General features: G+C 41.4%; 1 protein-coding gene across 5 annotated transcripts in view; it reads left to right on the top strand.

The window, feature by feature from the left end:
* Positions 1 to 19,967, top strand: part of LOC149821428 (guanylyl cyclase 1-like) — a 145,338-nt gene that overhangs the window by 1,809 nt on the left and 123,562 nt on the right. For all 5 annotated transcript variants that reach the window (XM_089982472.1, XM_089982473.1, XM_089982470.1 and 2 more), the window contains 3 exons: positions 811 to 922; positions 3,525 to 3,599; positions 4,075 to 4,163. In XM_089982472.1, coding sequence (XP_089838598.1) covers positions 811 to 922; positions 3,525 to 3,599; positions 4,075 to 4,163 — 276 coding nt within the window. The remainder of the gene's footprint in view (positions 1 to 810; positions 923 to 3,524; positions 3,600 to 4,074; positions 4,164 to 19,967) is intronic.

Here is a 19,967-nt window from a genome sequence, read left to right on the forward strand (position 1 = left end):
AAAAATTACCATTCTCCTGAATTTCATTTTAGAATAAGTTTGTGAGGTTACCTTCTCACATATTTTGTCAGCCCTTTGCAAAAGTTCATGCCACACTTCATGGAATTATGTGAAGTAGAAAGTTCTTGTAGTTATAGTTATGCCTCACAGAAAAGATGCTGCACAACATAAAAAAAATTATTCTTTTCCACCTTGAACTTTTTATACTTGTGGCGGTGGCGGCCTGCAACATTTTGTCCAGAACAGGAAGATGAGTATTCATCAGCCTCTTATAAGTTTGTTCTATTCCAATCAATGTCTGGCTGTTAATCCTGATCTAAGTTTTTGTTTAACTTGAAATATTAAGTTGTAGATGACATAAACAATATTAACTACTACCACTCTTTCTTTCCTCTTAGCATGGATTGGGATTAATCTGAATATTCTCTCACCAGTTGGGTGGAGCCCTCATGGGCAGCTAGAATACTGTGTTAATTGAAGGTTATCGAGAATAGGTTCATTTACAAATAAAACAAGTAAAACACCATCTGTATCATTATAGTTCCTGTACATGACGTTGACACGTGTAATTAAAACATAAAAATATTGAAATTCTGAAGATAGAAAAGTATGGAACTAGTCAGGGATTTTGGTGTGCAACTGTTGTTTTAACCTGTCGTTGAACTTAATAATTAACTTGTTTGCACCCTTCTTCAGTCTAGTATCTTCTACCTTGCGATCAAACTTAAGACATTGTTTGTTTTCTTATACTTATGGTCATTTTTTAAATAAAATGGTCATGCTTCTAACTAATACTATTCTGGTTGGCAGCATTTGGACGGTTGATCTGGCACATTTACTGCATAAATTTTCTGTGAGATTTTTTTTCCTCACTGTGACTCTTGGTGCAAATCCAGAATTTGCTGTGGAGACCTTTTACAAAGTGAGTTTTAAAGTTCACATGCTTTCATCACTTTTATTCTTTTAAAACTAGGCTCAGTGGGTTTCTCAGAAAATGGTCACTGGGACTCATGATGGGCTCAGAATGAGACTCAATCTTCATTCCGGAAGGCTTGCCATTGATGTGGAACACTGGATGGGAGCCTTCCAGATCAATCCTGAACTGGAGCTGAAATTGTACACTGGACAGATGTATGCAGAGGTTCAAGATGGACTTGGGAGACAGACCAAACTTCTACTTGACTGTTAAGACATTCATAGAGAGTCTTGGAAGCCTTGTGCTTAATTCTTATGACTTCCATGGCCAATTTCTCAAAATATTGTTCTTAGTTACATTACTTATGTATGAATGGGCATTATGCTACTTTTGGTGCACTCTATCAACATATAATTTCTTGTTAACTCCTTTTTGCACCAAAATCATGTTTTTTTCCGGTTGTACTGTCATATCATGCTGCTTGTGTAGAGTCATTGCAAGAGCTTGATAATTGGTCAAGTAAATTTGTTATAGCATTCGCTTCCCTGTGGATTTCTGATGTTTTAGCCAATAAAATTTGTATATGTTTAGAGAGCCTACAATTGTGCTTGTTACATTTAGCTGTAAAATATTATTCTATTGGTGCATCTAGATTGGCTTCTTTTTGTTATCCAACTTTTGCGAAAAAATATGCTGAATATTCAGTTGCCTGCATGTGCTTACATAGATGTTGTAGTCTTGATTAATTTTGCTTGAGATCAAACATATTTGACACACTCAAACATTCATGCACCTTGCTTGTTGTTATGATTCTGGTATTGGATCCCATTAAGTCATTTTTTTTCTTTCCTTTTCCTTTTTTCTTAATGTTGGCACTTTTCATCTGGCAAGAAAATCTTCCATCTTTTGTCATGGTTTTAAGCATATTAATGAGCTATGTCACATGGATACTCCATTTTGACTCCCGTTCTGTATTCCTTTATATACAATCCATATTAAAAACTTCATAAAATGGCCATATCCCCGTATCCTCAGCCATATCCATATGATATAGTTAATGTGCATATGCTATTTTCTTGACCTAAATAAAAGTTTTTATATTTGTGCATAATTCCTTGCCATGTAATTTGTTGATGTGTGTCATAGCTGCAATAATATCTGCAAGTTTTTCCCGTGGGAAAAATTTAGTGCAGTTTTTCTTGGGATTCAAGGATATGCTGAATACAATTTGTAAATTTGAAAAATATAATTAATGAAAATATGTTTTTGAGGAAATATCATGATAATATTTATTTTTTAATTTATCCAAATATTTTAGCTTCTTTCACTTAAAAACAATCCTTTTAAAATATGATAAACTGAATGGTATTTGGTGACTACATGCAAAGGTACTTGCGTTGCCTGAATGGATGGTAAGATGCACAGCAGTTTCTTGCTTTGCCAACATTTAAAAAAAGCCAGACATGCAGCAAGAGTTCGGTGGTCCAAATTTAAGCTCTCCCTAGAGCAACTAAGGGAGTTTCTCTTGGCACCATTTGTAACTATGACTGTCTAAGGAATTGATAATGCGAAAAGCATTTTATAGGCTTCAAGCACCTTTATGAAAACAGCATGGAGGAATTCAATCATCGGTCAATATTTTCCTGCATGAATGACAAGACGTTTGATATCTGATGGCCTCACCAGCATTAAGAAATGCTGAAAATGGAAAACAAATAACATATGAAGTCTGAACCCTAACCTCAACTATTGCCATGGGCATGCAACAGGTTCCTCTCAACACTATTCCTGCCCTCAATTATGTAGGCAATCAGTCAGGTGCAGGGTCATATTGCTTTATACTGTGCGGCTGCATATAAGCACGTGTCAATGAAAAAGTATTGAAATGTGCACTTGAGAATGAGCTTGAGGTGTGGGTACTAGTAGCAGGAAAATGCAGTAGTTAGCGGAGCAGATGCCAGCACTTCATCTCAAATTTGTTAACTGGATTTATTTTCTCTCGCATCATTCAGATAATGAGTCTCGTTCTCCTTTGAAGTAAAGAACAAGAAATCTATCAAAGAAACAGGCAAGTACAAAAGCATGGTTTCAAGTATGAATAGGTCATGGTTTCAAATATGAATAGGTGCCTAATGGCCCGTCGTCAAACTCCTCTGCCACACAATAGTATCATAGTAAAGTAATTCTGCATTGCAACAATGCATCATGTGGCAATTGATTAAAGCGCTTCATTTTGTTAAGTAATCAATTTACACGATTTAACATTGTGTAGCCTGGTGTATGATTAGAAGAAAGTCAGAGTCGCATTCCTTTCCAAATCACATATGCCACTTACAAAATGGTATTTGGGAAACACATGTAGTTAATTACCAGTTCCATTGCTTTGAAAAGAAGAAAGGAATTTCTTCCATTAATGATTGGTTCCTTCTTGCCTCCCATCTTGATTATTGATGGCTTGGAATTGAGTTATTCTGATGTATCTATGGTTGTATACCGCTTATTATTAAATGGTAACTAGTTTTTTTTTTTAAACATAAGCCTATTTTGGACAGCCATATAAATACCATGCTGTTGATAGCATTATTTGCTGTTACTTTTGAATATGCAGGAGCAATTGCCAGATGATACAAGTCGTGTGGATAGACTTTTTAAAAATGCAATGCAAGCCGGAATCAGCATACAGGTATCTATAGTCCGTTTGTTGATACTTGTGTGAAATAGGAAGAAAATATTGCATTTATGATAATTATTCTAATGGTAAATGTTGAAAACAATATGCCAACATTAATTTGGATCAAAAGCACATGTTGTTTCTTGTAAAAGAACAGCTGTGATCAAGTTGGGGTGAATCCTGCTACAGTAGCTATTATGTTCACAATTTTTTACCCCTAGACCTTCTACTTAGATGTTTTATTACATTATGTGGTCATCTATTAATAGGGATCTAGTTGCAATGGTTGTCTAATTATCATCAATATAGCCTAATTATCCGCTGAACTTCTTATAGTTCCATGAATTTGTTGGTAGATTTCATTTATACATTTCACTGTTACTTCCAGTTGTGTGTTACTTAAGCAGTGATTGCTGTTCTTTGTCAATGAGCTGGCCCACTTGTATCTTAAAACTGGATATAGTTCTACAAATATTTTGTGTTACAGTGCAGGTCCATCAGTGGTGAAGAAATCTCCATGATGCTACTTTCAGGAAGATATATTGCAATTGCATTGGTTGACAAGCTCAAGCTAAGGTACCCAGTTTTTATCATAGTGTATGAATTGGGAGCTACATCAACATCCAATAAGCATATACTTGATAATATTGATGCCTAAATGACAATATACCTGCATTGGTACATAGTGCATACATGCAGACACATGCATATGTGCGTGCATGTGTGTGTGTGTGAGAGAGAGAAAGTTTTACTGCTAGTGGATATTTTTCCGAGAGATTTTTGTTGTGCTTGTTAATGCTCAGAAAAGGTTGTCTGCTATCTATGAGTTTGTTGTGCTTAGTGTTGTGTCAAAATTGTCACTTGCACTATCCTTGTTATTCAGATTTGGTGACATAGTTCAGAGATGTCTTTGAGTAGCTGTTTTTGTCCTTTTGTATGAATATATGTAGGAAGATTGTCGAAATCTGATATATTTTGGACCTAAAAAGGCGTTCATTTTGCAATATATGTCTCTTAGGGATCCTTTTTCCTATGTGTTATATTCCAGGTCCATTGGGCATAATTTTTTAGTTCTACCCCTGGGTTTGTGCATCTTTCTGCAGCTTTTGACCGTTTTCAGTTTGCAAAGGGGATTAAGAAAAACTTGCTCAAGTTGTTTTCTTGAACTTTGAGTGGCATGCTTATGAAAACAGAGGTCTGTTTATGCTCTTAAGAATATATCTTGACTTATTATCCAAAAAAAAGAGTATATCTTGACTTTGTGAATGAACTTAAAGAAAAATAATTCTTGGGGACAGGCCTAGGTAATTTTCCTTAGTGTTGTTTTCTCAATATTGGGGGTTGAACTTCTTTGGCTAATAGAAGGACCTATTCTTTTTTTGTTGATGCATTTTTTGGTTAATTCTAAATGTAACACCCCGAAATTTAACCCAAATTTTTGAAGTTTTTTTTTAAAGGCAGCAGAAATATTCAAATTTAAACAAGCTAAGCATTTCAGGCGCGTCACAGGAATCCTCAAAGCAATTACCATTCATTTCATTACTAATAACCGTTTGAAACATAAGATCAGAGTTTGAAATAACTAAATAACATAAATAAATTTTGACATGTCGGGAACACAATAGATCATATATCTTGGTCCGCACACCGTCCCGTAACCGCTCTTGATCTTTTACTCTTCTTCTGAAAAATAGTAAAATAAATTGTGTCAGACTACAACCAGTCTACGTAGGGAATACTATGATTTTGCAGATATACTATGTAACAAGTATGCAATGTGTTTGATTAAATATAAGCAGTAAAACATGATATTAAACGAAAATAAATAACATGAAACTAATTTAACACATCTCACAATTATAAGTCTCTAACTAGCATACATGAACAATAACATGATCGAATCAATAATCACAGGTTTAAAGAATTCATCTTATACTTAGTTAACTAATCGCATGTTGTAAACAACTAATGACATGTGAAAGTGCAAGGCTTACAATCCTTTGTCTAACTAGTATACACAATATACTCAATTTAATGTTTCTCTTGAATTATCTTGCGGGTACACGCAGGCCAAAGTAACTGTAACAGAAGAAAATATTCGGGGGTTTATTATGCATTGGTGTTTTATTAACCCGAACGTTCTAACTGAAACTGAAATCTTAAAGGAACGGTTGAATAACCGAGAGAACCTCCCAAAGGTCACTAACAAACAGGATGTATCCCTAACTTCTGCAGAAGAACATGAAGCTACCACCTAGGACAAATTGGTAGTACGGGTCCCCTGACTCTGAGGACTGGGGACCATCGAGCCATTGCCACTCGAAGCATGAAAACACTCATCCCCAGAGTTGTGTACCACCTACCCTCTCCAAGGTAAGACCGAGTCTGAGTGGGTTGCTGAATTATTAATTTGTATTTCCCGATTGTCAGGGTTTTCCTTGATTTGAACTGATGCAGAGCAAGTTGAACCGCGTGACCCTGGCATGGCCAGGGAACCCGACCCATCACAAGGAATAGACGATCGGATCCAACAGCAGGATCCGATCACAGGTGAGGGGACCCGATGCAGGGATGTAATACGCACCTATTCCAGAAGAGGGAAGACCCGGTTCCAAATTGAAACGGTCTCGGGTCCGGATCCGGACCCAAGATCTGGATTCGGTGATCAGCTTTAAAAACCCTGTCTAGGGTTGCGTGAGGCAGTTTTGGGTATTGAGGAATAATTGCAGTTTCTTTTGAGTAGCATTCCTTTTTTTTTCCAATTATTTTCTTTGTTTCCCTGTTACCGTCAATATTTGTCTTTACCTTTCATTTTATTAAGTACTTTGTTCATTGTTATTGAGATTGAAATAAAAGGAATCCAGCCTCGCCGTCGTGGTTGGGCATTGTTACTCCAGTCTGTTCAGTGCACAATCGTGTGGGTATTACCTTTCGCAACCACCATCTGCAAACGTGAGGGCTGAAGACTGCATCACATGGTTGTGCCTTCACTACCTCCGGCAAAATGCGTGAAGGCTGCATCAAAGTAGTATCAGAGCAACGACATCCTCCTTCGGCAGCAGCATGGCTCAAGAGGCGAGGGACGATCCGGCACACAACAAGGAACGGGAGGAGATCGGTACCGACGATCCCATGATGCGTATGATGGAAATGATGACGAAAATGCAAGAAAACATGCTCCGCATGAATAAAGAAGTAGCCGAAATCTCAAAAAGGTTGGATGGAATGGACAATCGGCTCGTTGCCGTCATATCGTCAGCGGGGTCGCTCCCGACGCCAACCCAAGAGGTGGGTACCACTGTGGGCGACTGTGTAGTCGGCATCGTCACGACTGCTGCGATTGGCCCAACCCGAATGGACCACCATCCTGTCGTGTTGTCAGAGGGCGTTGAAGGTGATCTGCGCAAAGCTACCAATCGGGAGATGCCCCAGCAAGGTACGCCGTTGCCGAACCCTGGCGCGACCGCAACACAGTCGACCCCGAGTTCTATTGGAACTCTCCCCGTCATTGGCCTGACTATGCAGCCCACTCAACAGGGGCTGCAGGCCCATCACGGCCTGTGTGGCCCGAACATGATGCCAGATCAGCCAGCAGCAGCTCGGGCCGGGATGGGTCTGTCGACCCTCCCAGCGCCTGCGCGTGGGGGCACGATCACAGTCCATTCTCGGGCCAAGGGGATTGATCCCCTGTGGAGCAATCCAGACCCCTTAGGGTCTGGTCAAGAACCTTTATTAAATGGGTCCGGACCCGGTTACCGAGGACCACCCTTTGAGTTTTTGGGAACGGGTCTGGGTCCAACAACCCCATACCCAGCCTACCCGGTTGGGTTCGGTTCGCAGTTCACTACGAATCCGGCCCAACCCGTTATCTTTGAACCCCAAAATGGATCCTATCGCGACCCAAACTTGTATCGGACCCGGACGGAGCTCCAGCTAGATTTTGAGTCGGGTCAAAACCAGACCCATCATCATATGGATCGTGGATCGAGTTCAAACCAAGCCTTTTACCCCCACAACTCGATCCACGATCCAACCTATCCAAATCTGGGTCTGACGAATAGTTTAGGATTAGGCCTGACCCATATCCAGTCGGGCGACTCATCTCAGTCCTATCCCAACCCAACCTGATACCCGAACTCCAACCAACCCATTAACCCGTTACCGATCCAAAACCCGATACCTCACCCTATCTGACAACACTGTCATAACCCAAACCCGTATTACCCTTCTCCTACCCATTTAGAACCCGAGAGCCACCAGACCCACCCACCTTACCCTAGACCTCCCGTCATCCTGGTGCCCCAACGTCGGCCGTAGATGGCTCCCGTCCACGGGCAAGCCAGACCGAGGCAGAATCAACAGGGAGCAGCGCGACCTGAGCGCCAACCACCCATCAGTGGAGTTTGTCAGCACCAGCATCCATGCGAGCAATATCGCATAGAGGGCGATGAAGCAATATGGGACTACGACGCTTTCTGGAACGAGTATCCTGCAGGAATGGTGGAGCCTCGACAACAGAGAGCACCTCTCCACTTACGGAGTGAAGCTAGATCTTCTGGAGTTTGCGGGGCGATTCGACGCGGAGCAGTTCTTCGACTGGTCTTATGCCGTGCAGTTCTTCTTCGATTATCACACCGTCGCTGAACACCGTCGTGTCTCTCTAGCGTCTACTCGGTTGAGAGGCCTAGCACAAACATGGTGGGTAGAGCTGTAGCTGTTGAGAGAGCGGCAGAGACTAGAGCGCGTACAATCGTGAGAAGAGATGCAGAGATTAATGCAGTCAAAATTCGTGCCTTCAGATCACGCCGAGAGAGCCTACAAAGAGTACCTGACCCTGCGTCAAGGCACCCGAAATGTGACGGAATACACTGCTGAGTTCCATCGTCTTTCCCTACGTGTGCAGGTTGCGGAAACTGCCCGCCAGCAGGTCACGAGGTACATTTCTGGTCTTCGTCCTGCTATTTCTGATGATTTTAGTTGTATCACAGTTGAGACATTGGATCAGGCAAGCGGTTATGCCATGAATGTCGAGGAAAAGTTGAAAAGGAGGCAGGAATATAGGACCTCCCGTAGTGAACCATCCAGTCGACCTAAGTCGAGTTTCCCAACCAGGGGAGCAAGCTCCCCTAGTGACTCAAAGCCTAGAGCAGACTTTGGCAAACCTGACCAGTCAGGACCAGCCTTCCATACCCGGTCCAAAGCCAAACCTAGTGAGTCGACCATTCGTTGTTTTAGGTGTCAGGAGTTAGGACATGTCGCGTCTAAGTGTCCAACTGCGAGCAAGAACACTCATCTTGTTGAAGGTATTGTGGAGTCAGCATCTGAGACCGAGAGTGAGTCATTGGTTGATGACGAGGATGAGAGGGAAGTCATAGAGTTCGACGGTAACTTCAAAAATTTGTTGTCCATCCATCACGTGTTAACCGCACCTCGGGAATTGGCCCCATCGAAATGGTTGAGGAATAACATTTTTAGGACCCGGTGCAATTGTGAGGGTCACGCGTGTGATGTTATCATTGATACCGGGGCATGCGAGAACATGGTGTCTGAGAGCGTCGTGTCTACCTTGAAACTCAACACCGAGAAACTGTCCCAACCCTATAAGATGGCTTGGTTCAAGAAGGGGAACGAGGTCCCCATCACCCAGCGGTGTTTAGTCCGATTTTCCATGGGGGAACACTACCACGATAAAGTGTGGTGTGATGTAGCCCCTATGCACGCGTGCCACATCCTTTTGGGACGTCCCTGGTAGTTTGATCGCAAGACAACTCACGATGGCCGCAAGAACACCTACTCTTTTATCTTTAACGGTCATAAGATAGTCCTTCTCCCTATCAAGGAGACCAGTTTTCCCACTGTGGATAAACCTGAGCGAGTCCCCAGGCTCACGGGCCTCTCTTACCGATCTTTCGTGAACCATTGTCAAGAAGATGGCTATTGCTATGCCCTGATGGCTAAACCGTCGATGAGTACGTCTCTGTCCGTTCCCGCGGACGTTGCCCCTCTGATTGAGGAGTTTCGCAACATTATGCCAGATGACCTGCCTAATGGGTTGCCTTCGATGAGAGTGGTCCAGCACGCCATTGATTTTGTGCCGGGATCGAGTCTTCTCAACCTCCCCGCATATCGCATGAACCCCTCTGAGCATGCTGAGTTGCTGAGGCAGGTTCAGGAGTTACTGCAAAAGGGTTTTATTTGTGAGAGTGTGAGCCCTTGCGCAGTACCCGCCTTACTCACCCCTAAGAAAGATGGGTCCATACGCATGTGCGTTGACAGTCGTGCGATCAATCGCATCACGGTCAAATACCGTTTTCCCAGCCCTCGCTTGGACGATATGTTTGATATGTTGTCCGGTGCCTCCATTTTCTCCAAAATAGATTTGAAAAGTGGGTATCACCAGATTCGTATCCGGGAATGGGATGAGTGGAAGACGACATTCAAGACACGTGATGGGTTGTATGAGTGGTTAGTCATGCCCTTTGGGTTATCTAATGCCCCAAGTACTTTCATGAATATGATGACCCAAGTGTTGCGTCCGTGTATCGGAAAGTTTGTTGTTGTCTATTTTGATGATATTTTGATTTATAGTTCGTCTTTGTCAGATCATTTGAGCCACCTGCGTCAGGTCTTAGAGATTTTGAGGAGAGAAAAATTGTATGTCAATGCAAAAAAGTGTGAGTTCATGACGTCAAGTGTCGTGTTCCTAGGTTTTATAGTGTCTTCTGATGGAGTTAAAGCAGATCCTGCGAAAGTCCATGCGATCGTAGACTGGCCTACCCCAACGACTATCGGAGAGGTTCGTAGTTTCCACGGGTTAGCCACTTTCTATCGTCGTTTTGTGTGAAATTTCAGTACCCTCATGGCCCCTATCACAGAATGCCTAAAAGGTACTAGTTTCCATTGGACGCCTACCGCGGGAAAAGCCTTTACGATCATCAAAGAGAGAATGACTAGTGCCCCTGTCTTGGCTCTCCCTGATTTCAATGCAGTCTTTGAGGTCGAGTGCGATGCCTCTAAAGTGGGAATTGACGCTGTCTTGAGTCAGAACCGCCGACCTGTGGCCTTCTTTAGCGAGAAGCTGACTCAAGCCAGGTGCTAGTATTCCACTTATGATGTTGAGTTTTATGCCGTCGTACAAGCCCTTCATTATTGGAGGCATTTGTTAAAATACATGTAATCAATATATATATATATATATATATATATATATATATATATATATATATATATATATAAATATTCATCCACATACCCGATAAGGGGTATTTCTGTAAATCAGCCCAATAGGGGCATTGTAGTCTTTTTTACCTTTTTTCCCCTTTTCTTTTCTTTTTCCTTTTTTTTATTTATTTTTTTTATTTTTTATTTTTTGTGCATTAAATGCACACTCATTGGGGGTCCCAACAAAGAGTCGTTGGGCCCCCAACGGTCACAATTGTGACCGTTGGGAGCCCAATGACACCTTGTTGGGACTCCCAATGGTGCCTCTCTCTCTCCCTTCTCTAACTCTCTCTCACTCCTCTCTTGCCTATAAATAAGTGGGGTCTCCCCCCTTTGTATGTGTGGCTTCTTCAAGCCTTCTTGTGCCTTTATAAGATTTTATGCTTTCAAGCCATTGTTGGCTTTTGTGTATGTCCTCTTTTGGACTTGTTCTTTGGTTTCTATGTGTGAATGTCCATTGTAGGACATATATATCTTTTCCGCATATTTCTTTACATAATATCAGAGCCTTGGTTATGCTCTTGATTCTTATAGCTAGTTGACTAGTTATACCTTTTTTCTCTCGCTTTTGGTTTGTCCTCCATTCTTGAGTCTATGATGGAAGGAGAACAAAAGATTGATTTTTCCTTCAAGCTTAATGGTACCAACTACATGATGTGGGCCGCCGCCACGGAGAACAACCTCAAGGGTAAAAAGCTTTGGGGATATGTTATGGGCACCATTAGGAAACCTCAACTTCAACTTACAAAGATGGATGGTGATAAAGAAAAAGCTCTAGAAGGAAATGCTCGCATGAAGGCTGTTGAAGATCACCAATCTGAGGTCGAAGATTGGGAAAGTAAGCATGCAAAAATTCTTGCATGGTTTATGAACAATGTGGAGATCAAAAATTGCGCCAACATTGCTAAATTCCGCCTAGCAAATAAAGCATGGTTATTTATGAAAGGTATGTATACTCAAAAGGACCTTGCTCGTCAATTCTTTCTCCAAGAAAAAATTCGTACCATTAAGCAAGGTAAAATGAGTGTAAGAGATTACTATAGCACTCTTGGTCCTTTATGGGATGAGCTATCCCTACTAGAACCAAAATGGGTGTCTAGTGAAGATGTGAAAATGAAAAGAGAACAAATGAAAAAAGAAAACTTTTTTCAATTTTTACATGGGCTTAGGCCCGAATATGAACAAGTTAGATCCTCCCTTCTTCATAGATCTAAACCTCTTCCATTGGAAGATGCCATAGCCGAAATATGCCAAGAAGAAACGCGTCTTGGCATGATTAAAGGAGGAGATGAAGTTCTAGCCGTGTCTAAACCCGACAATCATATGAAAGCTTATAAGACTCCACACTTTGGGAGACAAAATAACTATAATGGCAATTATAGGAAAGCCATTTGCCATCATTGCCAAGAACCGGGTCATATAAGACCTAATTGTCCTAAGATAAATGAACCTCCAAAAGGTAAGGTTGCAATTATTGAAGAAACCACACAAAAGAAGGAGGAGCCAATGAAAGGGAAGGAGTCCTTTTCCCTTGCTCAACTATCCGAAGCACTTCAAATTCTACTCAAATCGCCATCAACTTCGAGAGCCTCCATTGCCTCTTCTTCTCCTTCAGGTATGTCTTCTTGGATTCTTGATTCTGGAGCATCCTTTCATATGACCCCTATTGAAAATGGACTATCCAATTTATGTAACAACTCCAAAAATTCTTTTGTTTCCACCGCCGATGGTACATCTTTACAAGTTAAAAGTTTTGGAACTTTAGACTTTTCAAAAGATTTCTTTGTGTCAAACGTAAGGGTGGTACCTCAACTTAATTTAAACCTCTTGTCTGTCTCTTAAATATGTGATCATGGATGTGAAATCTCCTTCTCAACCAATGATTGCTCTATACAGGATCTCCAGTCCGGGAAGCGGATTGGGCAAGGCCATAGGAGGGGAGATCTCTACTATATGAACAACTTGAAACTTCCCACTAACTCATTTTGTAATCATGTCCAAGATAAAAATATTGAAACTTGGCATCAAAGACTTGGACATCCAAGTTTCTAAAAAATGTACTCCTTTCCCTTTGGAAATAAATTTTGTAATGAGAAACATTTTGTTTGCAAGAATTGTATTTTTGGAAAAATGAAATCCACTCCTTTTCCAAATAGAACATTTGTGTCCAAAAGACCTTTTGAATTAGTCCATTCGGATGTTTGGGGTCCTTCTCCGGTCATATCAAAAGGAGGATACTCGTATTATGTTACTTTCATTAATGACTACACTCGATATGTGTGGATCTATTTTCTTAATCTAAAATCCGAAGTCTTTAATTTCTTCAAAAAATTTCATATGATTGTCAAAAATCAATTTTCAAGTAATATCTCCACTCTTCGATCCGTATCCGGTGGAGAATATCTATCAAATGAATTTCAAGAATATTTAGAAACAAATGGCATTTGTCATCAAAGGTCATGTCCTAGGACTCCTCAACAAAACGGTCTAGCTGAAAGAAAGCATAGACACATTTTGGAAACCACTAGGACTCTTCTCATTTCCAAAGAAATTCCAAAGTGTTATTGGGCCGAAGCCGCCTTAACTTCCACCTATTTGATAAATAGAATGAAAAACAAAATATATCTCCATATGAAAAACTATTTGAAAGAATACCCGATTTCAATAGATTAAGAATTTTTGGGTGTAAATGTTTTGTCCTTACACATAAAAGAGATAAGTTATCTCCTAAAGCTATTGAATGTGTGTTTTTAGGATACGGAGAAAATAAAAAAGGTTTTAGATGCTTCGACCTAAAAAGCAACAAACTATATGTATCCAAAGACGTTACTTTTTTAGAAAATGAAAACAACTTTGAGAAAAATAACGATATTGATGAAAGCGAATATGCTTTCTTATTTGATCTTCTCTCTCAAGAAGATGTGACTCCTCACGAAGAGGAAGTTTCTAATGATTTAGAGGATATTCCTCTTAATAATATTGAAAATGAAAGTAATGATTTTGAAAATAGGTCAATTCAAACCTATGTTAGGCGTGGTCAACAAGTTCCCATAAGTGCTCTAGAAAAATATTCTCAGGATTCCAACATAGAAGAAACCTCTTTAAGGAGATCCAGCCGAATCTCCAATCCTCCTAATAGGTTTGTTTCCTATGAGTCCCTAACACCTAAGTATAGGGCATGTCTAATTGCATTACACTCTTATCATGAACCGTCACACTATAATGAAGCAAAAAACATTCCTTAGTGGGTTGAAGCCATGAAACTAGAACTTACTGCCCTTGAAAAGGCTAAAACTTGGGAAATAACCTCATTACCCACTGGAAAGAAATCTATTGGATGTAGATGGGTCTTCAAAATTAAAACTAAAAGTGATGGGTCATTAGAACGCTATAAAGTTAGGTTGGTAGCCAAAGGATATGCTCAAGAATACGGTATAGACTATGAAGAAACATTCGCTCCCGTAGCTAGAATGACTAGTGTTAAGACTCTTATTGCGGTTGCATCTGTTAAAAACTGGCCTATCTACCAATTAGATGTTAAAAACGCATTTCTTAATGGTGAGTTAAGCGAAGAGGTTTATATGGATCCTCCACCAAGAGTATCTATTGGTGAAAATAAAATTCTCAAACTTAAAAAGGCACTGTATGGTTTAAAGCAAGCTCCAAAGGCTTGGCATGACAGATTTAACAATGTAATGACTAGCTTAAATTTTCGTTCATGTTATACTGACACTGCGTTGTTTGTGAAAAGTGTAGGGACTTCAGTAGTTATTTTACTACTGTATGTTGATGATATGATCATCACTGGATGTGATGAGCAAGGAATCCATGATATTAAGAAAGTTTTAAAAGAAAATTTTGACATGTCTGACCTTGGTTTCTTAAGATATTTTTTAGGTATTGAAGTAACATACTCTCCCCGAGGGTATATTCTCTCTCAGATGAAACTTGTTGCTGACATTTGTTCCAAGTCTGGAATTTTGGATGATAAGAAGACAGAAACCCCTGAGGTTATCAATGCAAAGTTAAGGTTGGAAGATGAAACACTTCTCGAGAATCCTACTCCCTACCGTCAACTTGTTGGGTCTCTGACATACTTATCCATCACTCGGCCAGATATAGCTCATGCAGTTCACTCCGTCAGTTTCAACATGCACCTACAACTGTGCACATGAGTGCAGTCTTAAGAATAGTCAAATACATTAAAGACACCATAACTAAGGGAGTTTTTCTTTCTTCTTCATCATCTCTTGATTTAATTGCTTATACTGATGCTGATTGGGGAGAAAATCCCAATGATAGAGTCTTAACTACTGGTTTTTGTGTTTTCTTAGGTGACTTCATGATTTCTTGGAGATGCAAGAAGCATCACAAAGTGTCATTGTCCTCAACAGAAGCGGAGTATCGTGCAATGGCCACTACAACCTTGGAGCTTGTGTGGCTTAGAAGTCTCCTCAGTGATATGGGCATGATCATCTCTACTCCTTCGAAGATGTGTTGTGATAACAAGAGCGCCATTTATATTGCAAGCAATCACACCTTCCATGAGCGTACTAAATACATAGAGATGGACTGCCACTATGTTCGAGATGAATACCTAAAAGGAACCATAGCACTGCCCTATGTCACATCCGAGTACCAGTTGGCGGACTTCTTCACTAAAGCCCTTGCTGCTCCTCGTTTCATGTTTCTTCTCAACAAGCTTTCGGTTGTATCCCCGTAAAGTTTGAGGGAGGGTGTTAAAATACATGTAATCAATATATTTATATATATATATATAAATATTCATCCACATACCCGATAAGGGGTATTTCTGTAAATCAGCCCAATAGGGGCATTGTAGTCTTTTTTACCTTTTTTCCCCTTTTCTTTTCTTTTTCCTTTTTTTCTTATTTCTTTTTTTCCTTTTTTATTTTTTGTGCATTAAATGCACACTCATTGGGGGTCCCAACAAAGAGTCGTTGGGCCCCCAACGGTCACAATTATGACCGTTGGGAGCCCAACGACACCTTGTTGGGACTCCCAATGGTGCCTCTCTCTCTCCCTTCTCTAACTCTCTCTCACTCCTCTCTTGCCTATAAATAAGTGGGGTCTCCCCCCTTTGTATGTGTGGCTTCTTCAAGCCTTCTTGTGCCTTTATAAGATTTTATGCTTTCCAGCCATTGTTGGCTTTTGTGTATGTCCTCTTTTGGACTTGTTCTTTGGTTTCTATGTGTGAATGTCCATTGTAGGACATATATTTCTTTTCCGCATATTTCCTTACAACATTATCTCATTTATAAGGAGTTTGTCTTGTACACAGATCATGAGACATTGAAATACCTGAACAGTCAGAAGAAGCTTAGTGCTCGTCATGCCAAGTGGGTCAGCTTCTTGCAAGAGTACACCTTCACGATTCGTCATCAGTCGGGTACTCTGAACAAGGTGGCTGACGCCCTTAGTAGGAAAAACAGTCTTCTGATGACTATGTCAGTGCAGGTCATTGGGTTCGAGGAGTGCAAGGAGTTATACCCGACGGATCCTGATTTCCAGCAAGTTTGGGAAGGGTGCCTCTCCTCAGATCGCACCATAGACCACCGTTTTAGTATTCATAATGGTTACCTCTTTCGTGGGAACAAGTTATGTGTGCCTGATTTCCCTCTTAGACTTCAGTTGATTTTCGAATTACATGAGGGAGGGTTAGCTGGGCATTTTGGACATGATAAGACGTTCACTCTATTAGATGAACGATACTTTTGGCCCAAAATGCACAAAGATGTTGTCAAGTTCGTTCAAGGTTGTCATGTGTGTCAAGTGTCTAAGGGTCGTCGTCAGAATAGTGGGTTGTATACCCCATTACCCATCCCTGAGCAACCATGGGAACACGTGTCCATGGGTTTTATCGTGGGTCTTCCCAGAACCCCACGTCATTTTGATTCAATTTTAGTCGTCGTTGACCGATTCTCCAAAATGGCTATTTTTGTTCCGTGTAAGCGAACCACCGACGCTTCATTAGTAGCTTCCTATTACTTCAAGGACGTCGCCCGCTTCCATGGTTTACCCTACACGATCACCTCTGATCGTGACATGCGTTTTATGAGCCATTTTTTGGAAATCCTTGTGGGCCTTATTGAAGACCAAGCTTCAATTCAGTAGTGCGTACCACTCACAAACCGATGGTCAAACCGAAGTTGTGAACCGCACCTTAGGAAACTTGTTACGGAGTTTAGTAGGGGAAAATGTCAAAACCTGGGACCTAGTCTTGCCTCAAGCCGAGTTTGCATATAACAGCTCCATCAACAGATCCACGGGCAAGTCTCCTTTCCAAGTTGTTTATGGTCGGTCGCCCACTCATGTTGTAGATCTAGCTCCAGTGTCCAGTCTCCCCGACCCAGCCCCCGACGCCTTTGATGCCGTTGAATACATGCGTGATATACATAGGCAAGTCCGAGCCAAACTCGTTGAGAGTTACGAAGCGTACAAAGCTTTCGCTGACCAAGGTCATCGCGACATTCAGTTTCAAGTCGGTCAGTTAGTTTGGGTTTATCTACGTTCAGAGCGTTTCCCAGTTGGTACTTATAGTAAACTGAGCCCTAAGAAATATGGTCCCTTCAAGGTCCTCAGGCGATTGGGTCCGAATGCCTACCTCCTTGAATTGCCCGACGCTTGGAACATTTCTCTGATTTTCAATGTGTCTGATCTATATGCTTACTGTGGGGACAACAAGTCGTTAGAGTCGACTTCTTCCCAACCAGGGGAGAATGATGCAGAGCAGGTTGAACCGCGTGACCCTGGCATGGCCAGGGAACCCGACCCATCACAAGGAATAGACGATCGGATCCAGCAGCAGGATCCGATCACAGGTGAGGGACCCGATGCAGGGATGTAATACGCACCTATTCCAAAAGAGGGAAGACCAGGTTCCAAATTGAAACAGTCTCGGGTCCGGACCCAAGACTCGGATCCGGTGATCAGCTTTAAAAACCCTGTCTAGGGTTGCGTGAGGCAGTTTTGGGTATTGAAGAATAACCACAGTTTCTTTTGAGCAACATTCCTTTTTTCTTTTCAGTCATTTTCTTTGTTTCCCTGTTACCGTCAGTATTTGTCTTTACCTTTCATTTTATTAAGTACTTTGTTCATTGTTATTGAGATTGAAATAAAAGGAACCCAGCCTCGCCGTCGTGGTTGGGCATTGTTACTCCAGCCTGTTCAGTGCACAATCGTGTGGGTATTACCTTTCACAGCCACCATCTGCAAACGTGAGTGCTGAAGACTGCATCACATGGTTGTGCCTTTACTACCTCCGGCAAAACGCATGAAGGCTGCATCATGAACCCAGTACTCAAAGACACTAGAGTTCCTCAAAATTTTGAATCATACCACAGTAGGAGTAGATCTCCAATCGTTCATACCTTAAATAGGTATGTTAACCAACCTTTATCCATTTAATTGTGCAGACCCACTCAAAGTGCTCCGGTACTTTTAAACCGTCAAGCACGAATGCCCCGGTACCTTTAAACCAGTCAGGCATCAATTATTATATTTCAATTTACTTGTGTATTCTCTTTATAAACTCGAGGGCCCCTGTGGAACCCTCTTACATAAGGCTTGGCCACTCATGTTGTTAGAATTGTATTTGTATCGGATATGGATCCGATATTGGATCCATATCCGAGCGTATGCTTTCCCCATGCTTGGGCGGTGGCATACTTGTAATCCTGTATATTTTTCATGTATTTTGTTCAGTAGTGTTAGATCCTATATATATCTTATTAAGAGAGGGTCACGATACTTTTAACGTGCCCTACTTTCCATTTTGGCATCCTCCTCCTCTCCCCCTCTCCTCTCTTCTCTTTATTTTGTATTTTCAGATTGAAGGCTATTCTCCAAAGCTTGAAGGCGCACTATCTTGAAGCCCTTTTCAGATTCTTTCATGGTATCAGAGCCACCCACGATCGACGCCTGTTTCTTCAGCCACGATCGAGTCTTCCCCAGCCACGAGCGAGTCTTCTCCAGCCACGATCGACGAACTGCTGAGTTACGTCTGCCTTCTTCATCACGCCTGTCAACCCGGCCACGATCTGCTGAGTTTGATCTTCATTCTTCAGCCGAGTGCCTGATCCTCATCCTTCAACCGAGTGCCTGATCCTTCAGCCGAGTACCTTTGGAAACACAAATATTATATCAGCATAATCATGTCCACCCTCTCTTCGAGTTTTCTCTCCCAACTCATCTCCCAAAAGTTAACCCATTCCAACTATTTGACGTGGAAACGTCAGATAGTCCCTTTCATTAAGAGCCATTGTCTATATGGTCATATTGATGGCTCTACTCCAGCCCCGCCTGAATTGATTTTGGGTGAAACAAAGGATGCTACTAGTTCGGTGACTGCTACAGATAATATCCCTAATCCAGCATATGCCATATGGATGGCACATGATCAGGCTTTAGTTGCTTATATTACTTCTACCCTCTCTGAAGAAGTGCTTGCAGGTATAGATGATGATATCTCAGCTTTTCAACTATGGAATACGCTTGCAAATACATACTCTCAAGTTTCAGAAGCTAGATATCTTCAATTGAAGCGTCAATTTCAAAGCATAAATAGAGGCTCCAGATCTGTACTTGAGTATCTCTATGAGATTAAAAATGTAAGCGATCAACTTGCTGTTATTGGCCATCCTATTTCAGACAAGGATAAAGTTCAGCAGGCTCTTAGTGGTCTAGGGTCAGAGTTTGATATATTTTGCACTGCTCTGGAGGTTCTCCCTGTCTTACCCTCTTTTGAAGACTTAAAGGCAAAATTGATCCAGCATGAGGCTAGTAGAGTTCACAGGCATGATGCTTCCATTTCTACTTCGCCCAGTATTTTAGTTACTTCTACACATGGTGTGTCAGGACAGCGTGCACATACTTGGGCTCATACATCCGGACAAGGAAAGGGTATTCTTCCTACTCCTCAGGGCAGCACTCTTGTTAACATGCCAAAGCGTATCCCTACATGTTTCTATTGTAACAAGAGAGGACATGTTAAATCTGAATGTTGGCACAATCCTCAGAACAAAGCTAAGGGAGGTCGACGTGATCACAGGCCAACCCCCTCTATCATTTCTAGAGCGTCTTCCTCCTCATTCACGCCCGATGCACAACAACTCTTAATGACAGCTATTTCTAATCTGA

The sequence above is a fragment of the Nuphar pumila genome, chromosome 12 (genome assembly GCF_984573655.1).
Source record: "Nuphar pumila chromosome 12, dmNupPumi1.hap1.1, whole genome shotgun sequence".
NCBI lineage: Eukaryota > Viridiplantae > Streptophyta > Magnoliopsida > Nymphaeales > Nymphaeaceae > Nuphar > Nuphar pumila.